The sequence below is a fragment of the Bidens hawaiensis genome, unplaced genomic scaffold (assembly GCF_021521415.1).
Source record: "Bidens hawaiensis isolate Kalapana, Puna unplaced genomic scaffold, B.hawaiensis_p1.1 tig00000237_1, whole genome shotgun sequence".
Taxonomy (NCBI): Eukaryota; Viridiplantae; Streptophyta; class Magnoliopsida; order Asterales; family Asteraceae; genus Bidens; species Bidens hawaiensis.
Window position 1 is genome coordinate 858,843 of NW_027491021.1, and position 16,321 is coordinate 875,163.

Here is a 16,321-nt window from a genome sequence, read left to right on the forward strand (position 1 = left end):
AACTTTTGTTATTTTTAAATACATTATAGAAGTGTCACCTAAAATGTTTAGGTTAGGAAACTTAGGTGTAACTAGTTTAACGGATAAACTCGAACTTGATTCATATATTTATTCGTGTCACATAAATCAATTATAACTAACACATTATTAAGAAAAACATTTAACGCAAACACAATTCATATAAGCCCTTAATTTGAACAAGTCGAACAAAACAAGTAGACAATTAATCTTATAAAAATCTGTATTTGGTTTTATTTTAATTTCAAAACCTTTTGACGATTCGACTTGCTTAATAAACATGACAAACTAAAAGATCTCATTTGATTAAACCTATTAAAGAAAACATGTATGCTGAACATGTTGGATAAAGCAACCAAAAATCTTAATATTTTTATATTTGATTGATTTAAAGTTAGAAACCGAACAATTTCCTCACCTATTTCTCTATTTTTAAAAGAAACTAAAAACACGGAATTATCAAGATATTTTGGTCCCAACTCCCATGTGGAAGATATTTTCAAATCATGCTGTTCTTACTTGTACTGTATAAACACTATAGCCAGTGGGCAGTGGGCCCTTGAGGGAGTGTCATCTAGTGGGCTAGGTCCAGAACGATCTAGACGGTTCGGAACATTTTTTAATTAAAAACGGAGTATATTTTACACACTTTCTATCAATTATATAATTATATATATTTTTTTAACGGTAAACAAACATAAAATACATAGATACTTGGTACGAATTGAGTCAATGGCAAAAGGTCACTGTCAGCTGGTACGACCCAACCATACCCTTTAAACTCCTACAAGTTATCTCATATTTCGGGAAAAACCCACCCGCCTGAAGGTCCACTAGTGGTAAAATCCGGACGCCCTCAGGAACGAACTGGAGATCACTAAGTGTCAGCTTTCCTTCATTGATTCATCCATGTCCCCCCAAAGTGTTGTAAGTGGAATTGAACTTGTGTCTCGATTGAAAAACTCATGTTTCCTAGCATTACACCATATTGGAAATGACAGTTATATACTTATACTAGTTTTTATCTCTCGTATTACAGGATTGTTTTACATTATTTAATCTAATATTGATATAATTTTTTGGATTTTTTATTTTATTTATTATAAGTTAATAATATATTTAGGTTTTTTGATGAAAGGGTTTCACAAATTAATGAGATGTTGTAATATGATTTAAAAGTTATGGGCTTAGTGAGACCCATGAGCCCCATATTTTTTACAATAAAATAGTTTCTTAATTATAAATAATAGCATTTTTTTAATTGAATATTAATTTTTAGTGTATCCATGTTTTATAGGATTTTCATATCAAATATTTGGCGAAATTAATATTTAATTAATGAGATGTTATAACCCGTTTAATGACTATTTGGGTTTGATGAGACTCATACCTATGAATACGGGTCAAATGCATAAGAAAACTCCATTTACAAATAAAGCAATCATGTGACTTAAAATAATGTTATTTATCAAAATATGTGATTATAAAAGTATTTAACAAATTAGGGTTTCTCTCTTTGTTTTTTAAATTAAAATATACATATTCTAATAAAAGAAAATAATTGTGGACACACGTAACTTGAAGATTCATTCTTGGCCTAAATTTACGGCTCCAACTATGCTTCTATTTTTTAATGCAAACATATTTATGTCATTATAATCAAAACATAATAATCAATCCTTTAATAAAATAACTAATTACCTAATATATGTGGATTATAAATATGCGGGTATTTATGTCAATATAATCAAAATATTTATATCTTTAATGAATTCATATCTACCTTTTTTTTATTAAATCAATTTATATACATGTTTGAATGTAGTATATAGGGGTGTTCATCGGATCGGATAACGGGTTATTCGGATTTGAAAATTTTTAGACCCTATCCGAAATCCGATCCGATCCGATTCTATCCGAATTCAATTCGGATCGGATTCGGATAATATCCGAATAATCCGAATTTATCCGAATAATCCGAAATAAAGCTAAAAAAATTTTCTATATTTTTATTCCTAACATTTAATAGTTTAGAACCACAATAAACATACAAACTGGAAAATACGAATTACTCTTAACATAAATTTAAAGTTTAAACTTCAAATTATAGTCTAAAATATATACCAAACTGGATAATACCAATAAAACATGTTTTTTATTCGGATTAATCGGATATCCGAATAATCCGAACAATCCGAATCTTTTAAAATTCCATATCCAAATCCGGTCCGAATCCGAATTACTTATTCGGATATTCGGATTGATCCAATCCGAATATCCGAATAAGAATTCGGATCGGGTTATTTGGGTTTCGGTTTCGGTTCGGATTTCGGTTTTTTTCGGATTTCGGATTTCTTGAACACCCCTAGTAATATATGAATATGGTAAAATTCAATGAACGATGTTTATAGGTCTAAAATGATAATGACAGTAAAAAATTACGAATGAATAACAATTCATTCTCACATATTCATTCAGAAGTGTAACATATTAAACGTATTTGTGTGAAAAGAAAAAAAAAGTGTCTCTCAACATTTGTAGCCATGTTTTTATTAGATTCAGTATGGTTTCTGCCAGAACGGTTTTTATTGAGTTTTCAAATAAGTAAAAAAGTAGTTTATTTTATTTTTTTAGGTTTTTATTTAGATGGATTTATTTAGTTGTGTTTAATATTATCTTATTATAAGTGGTGTAATTGGTGAGATTAAACGAATAAGCTTTTTAAGGGTTAAAAATCAGGCAAAATGCCAGAGTTAACGTGGAAAATGTGAAATGCATTTAATTTTAACTCGTTGTAAGGGTGTAATTGGGTGATACTTGGGGGTAGTTTTTATTCCATTTAAGTTTGTACTTGATGCTACTAAATTGTTGCTAGTGTTGTGTGAATATGAATGAATTGACCTGGTAGGTCGTTAAAAAATGTGGTTTGATTATAGTATGTACCGGCTTAAACAAAAAAGGTTTGATTAAAAAACAAAATGAATAGAATCATTAAAATTATAGGAATGAATTAAAATACCAGATCACCGAGCAATTAAAATGATAAATGGTTTGATTTAAAAATATTTAAAAAATTATTAGATATTAGAAAAATGATTTATAAACACGTTTAGTATATTGTGATGAAATGAAAATGTGAAAGGTAGTGAAGATATAGTAATTTGAAAAAAAAAATGAAAAGAAATGAAATATAAAATATTATTTAAATCAAAGAAAGAGAAAAAAAACTTAATTTAATAATATTTTTAGAATCAGCTATTTTAATAAATAAAATTTCCCCAACACTATTTTGGTAAAAACAATTTCCTTATGTATGAATAGTTTAGGTGTAATTCAATTAGTTAATTTTTAAAAACGTAGATCATATCAATATTTGATAGTTAATAAACAAAATTATATGAATTTGGTCCATGTTATCATAGTTTTCAATACATTTTCAGCCATGGATATTTTTTCTGTTTTTTTAAATCCTCTTTCTTGAAAATGTTTTTAAAACTTTATTAGATTTAAAGAGCTATGATATGAATATATGTAATTCTGTCTTATGTAGGCTGTTGTTTTTTAAAGAAGACTAAACACCTTAAATCCGGTATTAATAATAAACAATTATTAAGGCCAAAGATCATAAAGGCAAGAGGAGCTCACTCAAGGTATTATTTTCCTAACAAATCCCATAATATCATGTCATTTATCACTACCCTAAAATTACTTAAATAATAGACAACACTTCTCTCAGCTATCCGAACTCTCCCTCTCTCCTCTCCACATATAGGCAATCATCAGGTACTAGTTAAACATATGACACTCTCTCTAACTACTCCTAAAGAATAGGGGGGTCGTACCATATGGAGGTAAGGGTAAGCAAGATAAGGGTCGGACCCTTAAAACCCGGTTACCCGACTCTTAAAACCCTTAATTAGACCCGAATAAATAATATGGGTAGGGTAAAGGGTATTTAAATTTCACCTTAAAGAGTAAAAGGGTTTCAAGGGCCCAACCCTTTTTCAAACCCTTGACCCGTTTACTAGATAGACATACGCCAGATTCACGATTAATATGAAATTTATGAGAGGTTTGTATTTCATATATGATTCATTAGAAATTTTCAACTACTAAGAAAAATAAAAATAAGGGTCATACTACTGAATGGAAACATATATATGGAAATCACTAAATTGTTCTCTACAAGTAATTTGTGAATGTGAATATTGTTTGCATCAGTTCAAATGATTGATAAACTTTCGAAATTAGACTTTACTGTGTTATTAAATGAAAGTATAATTGTTCTAAGATTCATATATTAAAGTCATTTATGATATATGGAACTATTAAATGCAGAAAAAGGAGATGTGATTACTGTCTTCAAAGGTAAACGGTTGGACCCTTGAAACCCTTATTTATACCCGACCCTTTTATTGGTTAGAGGGTAGGGTCTAGGGTCCACGTTTCTTCCTAAAAGGGTAAAGGGTCCGGGTAGGGTATTAAGTAAAAGGGTCGGGTCTTACCCTTTGAACAATCTTATATGGAGGTACCTACCTGATATATGGTTGCTGATGGTACCCACCCTTCTATCCCTAATTATTTGATTTATATATTTATTTAATTATTTTTGAGTGAAAGGCTAAATTTGAATATGTTTTCAGGCATTTAAACGGTTTGGTCGACGACCCTGCTACACACTACGCATTATCTTCGTAAAACATTATCATATTTCACTTTATTGCTTAGAGAACACACTCTTATGTGTTAAAGCCACGACCTTAGTGGGACTTTCAATCGCCTTTACAAAGTGTAACTCGTTTAGCATGATCTAATTAGGGGTGTTCTTCGGGTTCGTTTTTCAGGTCGGGTTCTTCGGGTTTCAAAGTTTTAAATCTTAACCCGAAACCCAACCCAAATCTTTCATGGGTTTTTCGGGTTCGGGTAATTCGAGTTCAAGTATAGTCCGCCTGGAGCGCACATTATCCATTGTATAGTCCGGGGCAGCGGGACCAGTACACGCTTAGTGGCTGACAATTTCATTGTCTTCGGCTATATGGAGGATCATATGATTTATGGCAGATGTACCATACCACCAGTTTATAACATTTTCATGTTATCTCAAGACAAAGGTTTCAAACATTTTCATGTTAGCTAAGGTTTTGACGTATTCGCGTCACTCACGTTTGGGCTACATCTCGGTTTGGGCGAGTCCCCAGTTAACATTCGTATATTTGGGCCAGTCCCCAGTTTTGGCTTGTCCCCAGTATTTGGGCTTGTCCCCAGTTCGGGCTTGTCCCCAGTTTATTTGGGCTTGTCCCCAGTTTACGGGCTTGTCCCCAGTTTATTTTATGGGCTTGTCCCCAGTTTGTTGGGTTTAACCCCAGTTAATTTCATAAGTTATTTGCATCAGGTGTCCTAAGTTCAACTATGAGGATCATAAAAGTAATAACACTTGTGGATTCAAGATCCTTAATTTAGCATTAAAAGTATCACGGAAGGATCAACGTTTATGGTAACTTAGGTCTAATTAGACCATATGGTCTGATTTCTACTTATCAATTTACGTTTACTCTACTAAGAGATTTCATTAATTCTTTTTGTAAGGACTTGATATCCTTAATATGTTTTGTAAAAGGATACTCTATCCTTAAAACTTTTTACTCAGAGATATTTTTTCAAACTTTAACGAGACTAAGACTTTATCAAACTTACTTCGAAAATAACAAACAATATGCATTTAGACAAAAGTTTTAAATTTTCATTAATAATAAGTCACCTGGACATACCAAAAAACCGTAACCCGGATTTCACCATTCGAAAGATGGACCATCCACCCGGGTTAAGCAGATGTTACTAGCTGTTCATGATTTGCAGGGAAAATAAGAGGAGTTGGATTCATAGCCGGAAGAGAAGTTCCCAAGGAAACTCTATAGATATATGATATCTATATCTAGCTTGTCAAATCTCATCTGTTTTTACAGGAAGTTTGAATTTAAAGGCAAAATGACAACTGTGATCTTATCACAACCGCCATTTTGGGGGCAATTGTTAGGGCAAGGAAATTTGACACTGTGGATACGTTATCCTGGCGTATGTTATTGGATCAGTTATCCTTAGTCAGATCATGTCAGGATCAAGGATCCTGATGTATAATTATTTATACATCTTTATTGCATCATTGTATACCCGATTCATGTTATTTTCGTGATAATATTATTAAGAATCGGTTCTAATAAGTCTTTATTTGTTTTCATAGGAATTATGAGCTTAGGAAACCAAAAATGGCGAAAAACAAAGAAAAGAATCAAGAAAAATGAAAGTCTGTCAGCTAAGCATGGGGCTGTGCCTCAGCCAGGCATGCCCCATGTCCATCTGAAGATACATCAGCTAAGCTTGGGCCATTCCTCAGCCAGACATGCCTCACGCCTCCTCAGAAGATGACAAAATAGAGTACACAGTACATTGTCCCCCTTTTTGAAGGCACACAGGGTCATGCCTCACCCAGGCACGCCCCATGCCAATCAAGCCTTCCAAAGAAAGTACCAATCAGTTGCATGCGCATTAAATGATGAGGGACCAACACAGCCCACGCCTAGACCAGACATGCCCAGTGCCTAGCTATATGCCAAATAGTACATCAGGGAGCACGTGGTGTACTACATGGGGACCAACATGGGTCATGCCCTACTAAGCATGGGTCATGCCTTGTGCTTAAGTGAGCCTATATAATGACTATGCATGTTGCTCATTTGGTGTGCACAATTTTGGAGAAAAACACACTCATTTTCACTCTCATAATCCATAGAATTAAAGAAAGAAAAGCTCTTGAACCTTCATACAACATCAAGAAGAAGTCTTAGCATCATCATAACTATCTAGCTTGGTTAGATTATATTAATATTAAACATGAATGCTAATTTCTTCTATTTTAGTGTATCTTTTATAATTATCATGAGCTAAAACTCTTTATATCACCTTAACTCGTGATGAAACTTGACAACTTTTGATGGTTGGAATTAATATATGAGAACTTTATGTTAAAATAATGACTAATTCTTAGTTATCTTTTGATAAAATATTGTGTTTAAACAATTAAAAGTAATATACAAGAATTATAAATGGTACATCTTGTTATGTTGAAAGACTCTTGATTTTATCATTTATTTATAAATGTTTTTCATGCAACTTTATAACTTTTAATCTAGAAATAGTTAAAATAATTTTTGTATGGTACATGAAAATTAGTTAAACACATATCCTCGTGTTTAGATTTGAAAAGATTGAACATTTGTTATGAATTGATATTCTTGTTAAGTAATATTATAAATAATTTGTTAACACAACTATTTTAATATTACACTTGGGTTGAAAATTCATAAATCAAAGGAAAACTTGAACTTAGTCTAATTTAATCAACCATAGGTGGATTATGTGTTGTTCATGTAATCTTTCCGACCGGTTGTTAGATTTGAGTTTCGTAATTGAATGATAATCTATATCTTTAAATTTCAACATAAAGGTTCACTTACATTATAGTATGATTTGAGGTGATTAGTTTGTATAATTCATACTTATTTTTTCCAAAAAATCATTTGGATGGTTATCTATAACTAGAAACTATTCTTTTTTAAAACAAAATAGTGAATTTATCATATATTTAAGTTTACCATCATTAGGAGTCAAGTGGATTCTAAGTTAAGGTGATAGCTTCTTAATTCTTGTTTATCTCCATTATCGTGTACTTGCTTTAATTTATTGTTACGAGTTTTTCTAAAAATTAATCTTAAAAACAAATCAATTAAGCTCATTTCTCACGGTTATTATATTTGCAAATGTTTGATATTAAAATTTACGTGTCCATGGATGATACCCGGTTCTCGTCGTTACTATATTACCACACGACGGGTACACTTGCCTTTGTGTGTGTGGTCAAGTCTAGGTGAAAACCATTTTTAATACCCGACAAAGTGTGATAAATCTTTAATAAAAAATATATATATCTCACACCACATCAAGTTTTTGGCGTCGTTGCCTGGGACACGCTAAAATATTAATACTAATCCGAGTTTTTTTTTTTATTTTAACCGTTGTTTATAATTGTTCAAAAAAAATTAAATTAAATTTTGTTCATTTTAGTTTGTTTAGTTTAGTATAAAAATAGTTTAGTTACTTTTAGTCTAATTAAAAAATTTCTTAGTTTACTTAAAAAAAAACATTTTCTGCTTTACTTGTAGTTTACGTTTACTTGTTTAGTTTCTTTATTTATTTTCTTTAGTAATGAATGTCCACCACGCCACCACCTGAGCTTGTTTCACCGCTTTCGGAACCCGAACGTCACCTTCACCAAAGGTTACGCAACCGTTCACGTGTAGTAGCTGAGACAATCGAAAACGAGGCGTTTGTGGACGTAACAACCGAAGAAAACATGGCGGAACAAGATGGTCCAGAAAACGAACCTAACATGAACCAATACGGCAAGCCGACCCTCGAAGGTTATGGAAGTGGCGTAGCACCACCGGAAATCACTGTAAACTTCGAAATCAAATCCAGCATCATTCATATGGTGGAAAATTCTGTTCAATTCCACGGGCTTCTCGATGAAGATCCCTTGTCTCATATCGCTCGATTCTTACGAATATGCGGTACTTTCAAAATCCAAAACTGCTCTGAGGACCAAATCAGGCTCAAGCTTTTTCCATTCTCCCTCCGAGGCCATGCCTTGGATTGGCTATAGTCACTGCCATCTGGCACCATTACCAATTAGGACCAGATGGTAGAGCAGTTCCTCCTGAAATACTTCCCACCAGACAAAACCGCAAAATACCGAGCCAGCATCACCGGATTCAGAACCGATGAAGACGAGTCACTGCATGCAGCTTGGGAGAGATACAAGGGCTTGCTAAGAATATGCCCACACCATGGGTTGAACAAATGACTCCAAGTTCAAACATTCTTCGACGCCCAATCCAGCCAAAACAAGCAGGCGATTGATCAAATCGCCGGTGGAGATCTCGGAACCAAATCTCCCAATGAAGCATTTGAGGTTCTAGAGAAAGCAGCCAAGAAAAGCTTCGCGTACAACCCACCACGATCAACCCCATCACACAAGGGTATGCACCAAGTTGACTCCAACACTCTTGTCACTGCACAACTTGAAGCACTCTCAATGAAATTTGAGCAACTACAAACAGAGTTGGTGAAAGCCAGGACCAAGTGTGACACTTGTGGGGGCGAACACAAAACGAAATATTGCCAGCAAAGCATGATGGTTGAAGATGTTGATTACGTGAGCCGACAAAACAACACCTTTGGGATCACATATAAACCTGGTTGGAGGAATCATCCTAATTTCAGCTGGAAGGATGGAGCAAACAATCAAGCACCTCATGGGTTTGACAAACGTCCTTTTAGCCAAACTCATCCATCCCAACCAAAACCTCAATACCACAACCAAGGGCCAAGCACCAGTCAACAACCAAACAGTGGGGATACTGTGGAGATTCTTTTAACACGACTCTTAGCCAGTACTGAAACTTCAAACAAACTGACTGAAGAAAGGTTCCAGAAGAATGAGGCGGAGTTAAGGAATCAGAAGGCATCCTTACAAAACATCGAAAATCAAGTGGGTCAACTAGCCCAGTTGCTTTCTGAAAGACAACCCGGTGGTCTTCCAAGCAACACAGTAACAAACCCAAATGCTAAGGTAATGCCATAACATTAAGAAGTGGCAAGACCACTCAAGAAGTGGTATCCCCATCACATCCAGTTGATGATGAAACTGAGATTCCAGACAAGGTGCACGATCGGCAAGTCCCAGCAAGTACCGCACAAGTCAGAGAACCAGTAAAACCATATGTCCCACCCATTCCTTACCCAAACCATCTTAAGAAAGAAAAGATGGAAGCCCAGTATGGCAAATTCCTTGAACTATTTAAACAATTACACATCAATCTTCCTTTCATCGAGGCCATCTCACAAATGCCAAAATATGCAAAGTTCTTGAAAGATGTGTTGACAAACAAGAGAAAGTTGGAAGAGCTATCACATGTGACTCTGAATGAAGAATGCTCTGTTGTCCTCCAAAATAAGCTACCGACAAAGAAGACCGATCCAGGGAGTTTTACCATCCCTTGCTTGATAGGAGATTTATTTGTCAGCAATGCCCTAGCTGATCTCGGAGCTAGCATTAACTTGATGCCTTATGCAGTTTTTTCTAAATTAGGACTAGGAGAACCAAAACCAACCCACATGAGCATTCAGCTAGACGATCGATCAGTGAAATATCCTAGGGGCATAGTTGAAAACATGTTAGTCAAAATTGATAAATTTGTTTTTCCGGTAGACTTTGTAATCCTCGATATGGACGAGGACAAATCTGTACCTCTCATCCTAGGAAGACCATTTCTAGCAACCGCTAGGGCTCTCATTGATGTTTGCACAGGCAAACTCACACTAATGGTTGAAGATGAGGAGGTAACATTCGATATAGGCAGATCCATGAAACACCCGCAACACACTGATGATTCAGTTTATTATATTGACGTGTGTGAGTCTATAGTAAGTTGTCACCTTCGCGAAACCATTGAAAAGGAAGCATGCAACACTCAGCTGATTGAGAAAAAGGCATACTCCATCATCCATGAGGAGCAATCCACTGAGGATCAGGAGGCAAGTGAGCATCAAGAGACGTACGAGACCGTTGACCGCAAATTGGAACCAAAGGCAAAACCCTCCGTTGAAGACCCGCCGGTTCTTGAACTTAAGGAACTTCCCTCCCATCTCGAGTACGCCTTTCTCGATGGTGAATCTCAATTACCCGTCATCATCTCTTCCTGTTTATCAAATGAGGAAAAGAAAAGATTGCTTGAAGTTCTCAAACTCCACAAGAAAGCAATTGCTTGGAAAATCATGGACATCAAAGGAATCAGTCCATCATTTTGCACTCACAAAATCCTGATGGAAGAGGACTTCAAACCAGTCGTGAAGCATCAAAGACGTCTCAATCCAAACATGCAAGACGTTGTAAAGAAATAAGTCATTAAGTTGCTCGATGCTGGATTGATATACCCAATATCCGATTCCCCTCGGGTAGCCCAGTACAGGTGGTACCAAAAAAGGGTGGTATGACGGTTGTAACAAATGATAAGAATGAATTAATTCCTATGAGAACCGTCACAGGCTGGAGAGTTTGCATTGATTATCACAAACTGAACGACGCCACAAGAAAAGATCACTCCCCCCTTCCTTTCATTGATCAGATGCTTAAGCGTCTATCAGGGAAGATGTATTATTGTTTTCTTGATGGTTTTTCTGGATACTTCCAAATTCCTATCTCCCCTGAAGATCAGGAGAAAACGACATTCACATGCCCTTATGGCACATTTTCCTACCGGCGAATGCCCTTTGGACTGTGTAATGTCGTGGCCACTTTTCAACGTTGTATGGTGGCTATTTTTCATGACATGATCGAGGACTCTATGGAGGTATTCATGGATGATTTCTCTGTTTTTGGAAATTCTTTTGATCATTGTCTTGAAAATTTGAGAAAAATGTTAACAAGATGTGAAGAAGCCAATCTTGTTTTGAACTCGGAAAAATGTCACTTCATGGTCAAAGAGGGCATTGTCTTGGGACACAAGATATCACAAGCAGGACTTGAGGTTGATAAAGCAAAAATCGAGACCATCTCAAAGCTTCCGCTACCCACATCTGTCAAATCCATCCGAAGTTTTCTTGGCCATGCTGGTTTTTATCGCCGCTTCATAAAAGACTTTTCAAAAATAGCTCGGCCAATGACACGACTTCTAGAAAAAGATGCTACCTTCGTGTTCTCCGAAGAATGTCTAAAAGCATTCCAATTTTTAAAAGATAAGCTTGTTGATGCCCCAATCATGGTCGCTCCAGACTGGACACTCCCGTTTGAACTCATCTGTGATGCAAGTGATTTCGCAGTTGGGGCAGTGTTGGGTCAAAGAAAGGATAAACACTTTCGTCCAATTTACTACGCCAGCAAAACTCTCAATGATGCTCAAGAAAACTACACCACCACTGAAAAGGAGCTTTTGGCGGTAGTATTTGCATTTGATAAGTTTCGTTCTTATCTTATCCTTTCCAAAACCATCGTCTACATGGACCATGCAGCCATTAAATATCTTTTTAGCAAACAGGATGCTAAACCTCGATTAATTTGATGGATTCTGCTTCTTCAAGAATTCGATATTGAAATCAAAGATAAGAAAGGCGTCGAGAATGTAGCAGCCGATCACCTCTCCCATTTGGAATGCCCAGCTTCACAAGAATTAGTAGGGTCCCATATAAATGACAATTTCCCCCACGAACTTCTTATGTATATCCAAACAAACAAAGAGGAATGTCCATGGTTTGCTGACATTGCCAACTATCTTGCAAGTGGGGTCATGATCAAAGGTTTGACACATCAACAAAGAAGAAAATTATTTTCTGATGTCAAACATTATTTTTGGGAGGACCCACACTTGTTCAGAATCGGAGCCGATCAAGTCGTTCGTCGATGTGTGTTTGGGGATGAAGCAACAAAAATCCTCCAACATTGTCATGAAGGACCCACGGGAGGACATCATGGGGTCACGTTTACCATAAAGAAGGTTTTTAATGCCGGTTTCTTCTGGCCCACCATCTTTCGAGACGCTCATGACCTTGTAAAATCTTGTGATGCATGCCAACGGGCAAGCAACATTTCTGCACGAGATGAAATGCCCCAAAAGGCCATACAAGTCTGTGAAGTTTTCGATGTTTGGGGGATTGACTTTATGGGACCATTCCCGACTTCATTTGGAAACCGGTATATCCTAGTTGCTGTCGATTATGTTTCGAAATGGGTGGAGGCTCAGGCTTTACCCACCAACGATGCTAGGGTAGTTGTCAAATTTCTAAAAAAATTGTTCTCACGTTTTAGAGTCCCAAAAGCGCTCATTAGTGACCGTGGAACACATTTCTGCAATGTCCAGATGGAAAAGGCATTGTCTCGCTATGGTGTCCACCACCGATTCTCAACATCATACCACCCACAAACCAGTGGGCAAGTTGAAGTCACTAACCGGGGCATTAAGCGAATTCTTGAGAAAACAGTCCGGCAAAATCGTAAGAATTGGTCTGAAAAGCTAGATGACGCATTATGGGCTTTACGAACCGCTCATAAAACTCCTATCGGTACCACACCGTTTAGGTTGATTTATGGAAAGGCTTGTCATCTTCCTGTGGAATTGGAGCACCGAGCTTACTGGGCATTGAAAGCCGTTAATCTCAACTTAGTCGATCCGAGTGAGTCTCGGTTCATGCAAATTCATGAGCTAGAAGAATTGAGAAATCAAGCTTATGCGAATTCCACAATATACAAGGAACGCACCAAGTTGTTGCATGATAAAAGTTTGTAAGAAAACAAAGATTTCAAAACAGGTGATCGTGTTTTGCTTTACAACTCTAGGTTGCGTTTATTTCCCGGAAAGTTAAGGTCTCGATGGTCGGGTCCGTACACGGTGCGAAAATTCTTTCCATACGGGACCGTGGAAATCGAAAATGGAGATGGCGAGTCATTTAAAGTCAATGGTCATCGTTTAAAACTCTACGTTGAAGGACAAATTGGAACCATCTCGGAGGTAATGCTCCTCCATTCCAAGAACCCTTGAAAGAAAGTCTCGAGTCTATCCAGGACCCTTAACCAAAAACTTGGCACTTGCACATTGTTTTTGCTTTAAAAAAAAATTAGGAATTGTCTAGACAATTTTCAGCTTATCTGGGGTACTAGTTGTTACGTACCCAGGCTAGACTTTATATTATCTTATTGTTATGATTTTTTTATGTTGTTTGTTTGGATGGTTGTTGCTTGTTTCTTTGAAACATCTACTTGGAAGAGAAGTGTGGATTTCGGGCGCAACCCATGGCCGCCGGCATATAGGGGAGTTGCTTTTCATCATTTCCCTACATTTTGTATTACATTTTTATATTTCTTTTCACATTGAGGGCAATGTGAGATTTAAGTGTGGGGAGGGGTTTACTTGAACTTTGTTTTGTCTAATAAAATATTTTCAAAAAAAAAAAATCTCTCCAAATATTAATTTTTGTGTAAAAAAAAAACAAAAAAAAAACAAAATAATAAATAAATAAAAGACCATTAAACCTTTTAATAGTTTTTGTCAAAACCAAGGGTTAAGGTTGTATTTCGAAAATCGCTCGTTCAAACCAACCACCGAATCAACTTTAGCTTAATGTGAAAACCGAAAATATGGTTTGTATTTCTTGAGAAAAACTTTATGCAAAATGTGGCATTTAAACCCAATTCCTCCGTTCCCGTGAGAAAAGCTTCAAGCCTTATTACAATATGTCATCGCTTACGTTTTCACGGAGTGAGTGGGTCATTTGTTTCGTGTGATTTAGAACTTGTCTTGGGAATGCTTTTCGAGGTCACAACGAAATGTTGCATAAAAATGGAGGTAATATATAGCCAACCTAACCCTTCTCTCAAAACACCATATATAACCACATACTCCATTTCACTTCAAATTTCCCCTTTCATCCAATACACAATCATTTACCCATAACAACCCTCTCAAACTTAGTCAAATCTCAAGAATGACCAATGCTAGTCAAGACTTAATCTTCATATTTTGGTCAACATTTTAACTTTAAAACTCTTTATAAAAAAAAAAGGGTTTCAAGTAAATCACCACAAAATAGGTGATTAAAGGAGCAAGAATTTGTGAACTCAAGACATTGAAGGCAATCAAAAAGCTCCCGATTCAGGATTGTATATATTCCTCTTTCAAAATAAAACAACTCCAAACCACCAATCATACCCATACCTTCACAACATAAAACCCAAAAACCAACCTATATTACCTCTTCGTTTATGCAACATTTCAATTAGTTGGTGGAGAATAGATCCCATGACAAGCTTATTTTTCACAAGTTGCATTTTGACAAGAGTGTTCATAAAAACATACAACATTACATGTATGATCAGATATAAAACCGAGTGTGAGTGAACATTGTGAGAACGTGTAATTTTGCATAAAAAGAAACTCATAAATACAAACCATGTTTTCCTATGTCACTACATATATTCATACGATCTCTGATGGTTGGGTTGTTCGTGTGTCTTTCTTCGAGGCCACCTTAACGTTTTGGGGGTATTATAGCTACGGTCTCGTTATCTATTACCATTTGGAGAATTTTAATATTTAAGTTTGCTTGAGGACAAGCAAAGTTTAAGTGTGAGGATGTTTGATGTATAATTATTTATACATCTTTATTACATCATTTTATACCCGATTCATGTTATTTTCGTGATAATATTATTAAGAATCGGTTCTAATAAGTCTTTATTTGTTTTCATAGGAATTATGAGCTTAGGAAACCAAAAATGGCAAAAAACAAAGAAAAGAATCAGGAAAAATGAAAGTCTGTCAGCTAAGCATGGGGCTGTGCCTCAGCCAGGCATGCCCCATGTCCATCTGAAGATACATCAGCTAAGCTTGGGCCATTCCTCAGCCAGACATGTCCCACGCCTCCTCAGAAGATGACAAAATAGAGTACACAGTACATTGTCCCCCTTTTTGAAGGCACACAGGGTCATGCCTCACCCAGGCACGCCCCATGCCAATCAAGCCTGCCAAAGAAAGTACCAATCAGTTGCATGCGCATTAAATGATGAGGGACCAACACAGCCCATGCCTAGACCAGACATGCCCAGTGCCTAGCTATATGCCAAATAGTACATCAGGGAGCACGTGGTGTACTACATGGGGACCAACATGGGTCATGCCCTACTAAGCATGGGTCATGCCTTGTGCTTAAGTGAGCCTATATAAAGACCATGCATGTTGCTCATTTGGTGTGCACAATTTTGGAGAAAAACACACTCATTTTCACTCTCATAATCCATAGAATTAAAGAAAGAGAAGCTCTTGAACCTTCATACAACATCAAGAAGAAGTCTTAGCATCATCATAACTATCTAGCTTGGTTAGATTATATTAATATTAAACATGAATGCTAATTTCTTCTATTTTAGTGTATCTTTTATAATTATCATGAGCTAAAACTCTTTATATCACCTTAACTCATGATGAAACTTGACAACTTTTGATGGTTGGAATTAATATATGAGAACTTTATGTTAAAATAATGACTAATTCTTAGTTATCTTTTGATAAAATATTGTGTTTAAACAATTAAAAGTAATATACAAGAATTATAAATGGTACATCTTGTTATGTTGAAAGACTCTTGATTTTATCATTTATTTATAAATGTTTTTCATGCAACTTTATAACTTTTAATCTAG

The 16,321-nt window shown here is 35.8% G+C and overlaps 1 protein-coding gene across 1 annotated transcript; it reads left to right on the top strand.

Moving 5' to 3' along the window:
- The first annotated feature begins 9,897 nt into the window (after positions 1–9,897).
- On the top strand, positions 9,898–11,034 carry LOC143609885 (uncharacterized). The gene has a single exon (XM_077084537.1). It carries the CDS (start codon positions 9,898–9,900, stop codon positions 11,032–11,034), a length of 1,137 nt encoding a protein of 378 aa, XP_076940652.1.
- Positions 11,035–16,321: the final 5,287 nt, after the last annotated feature.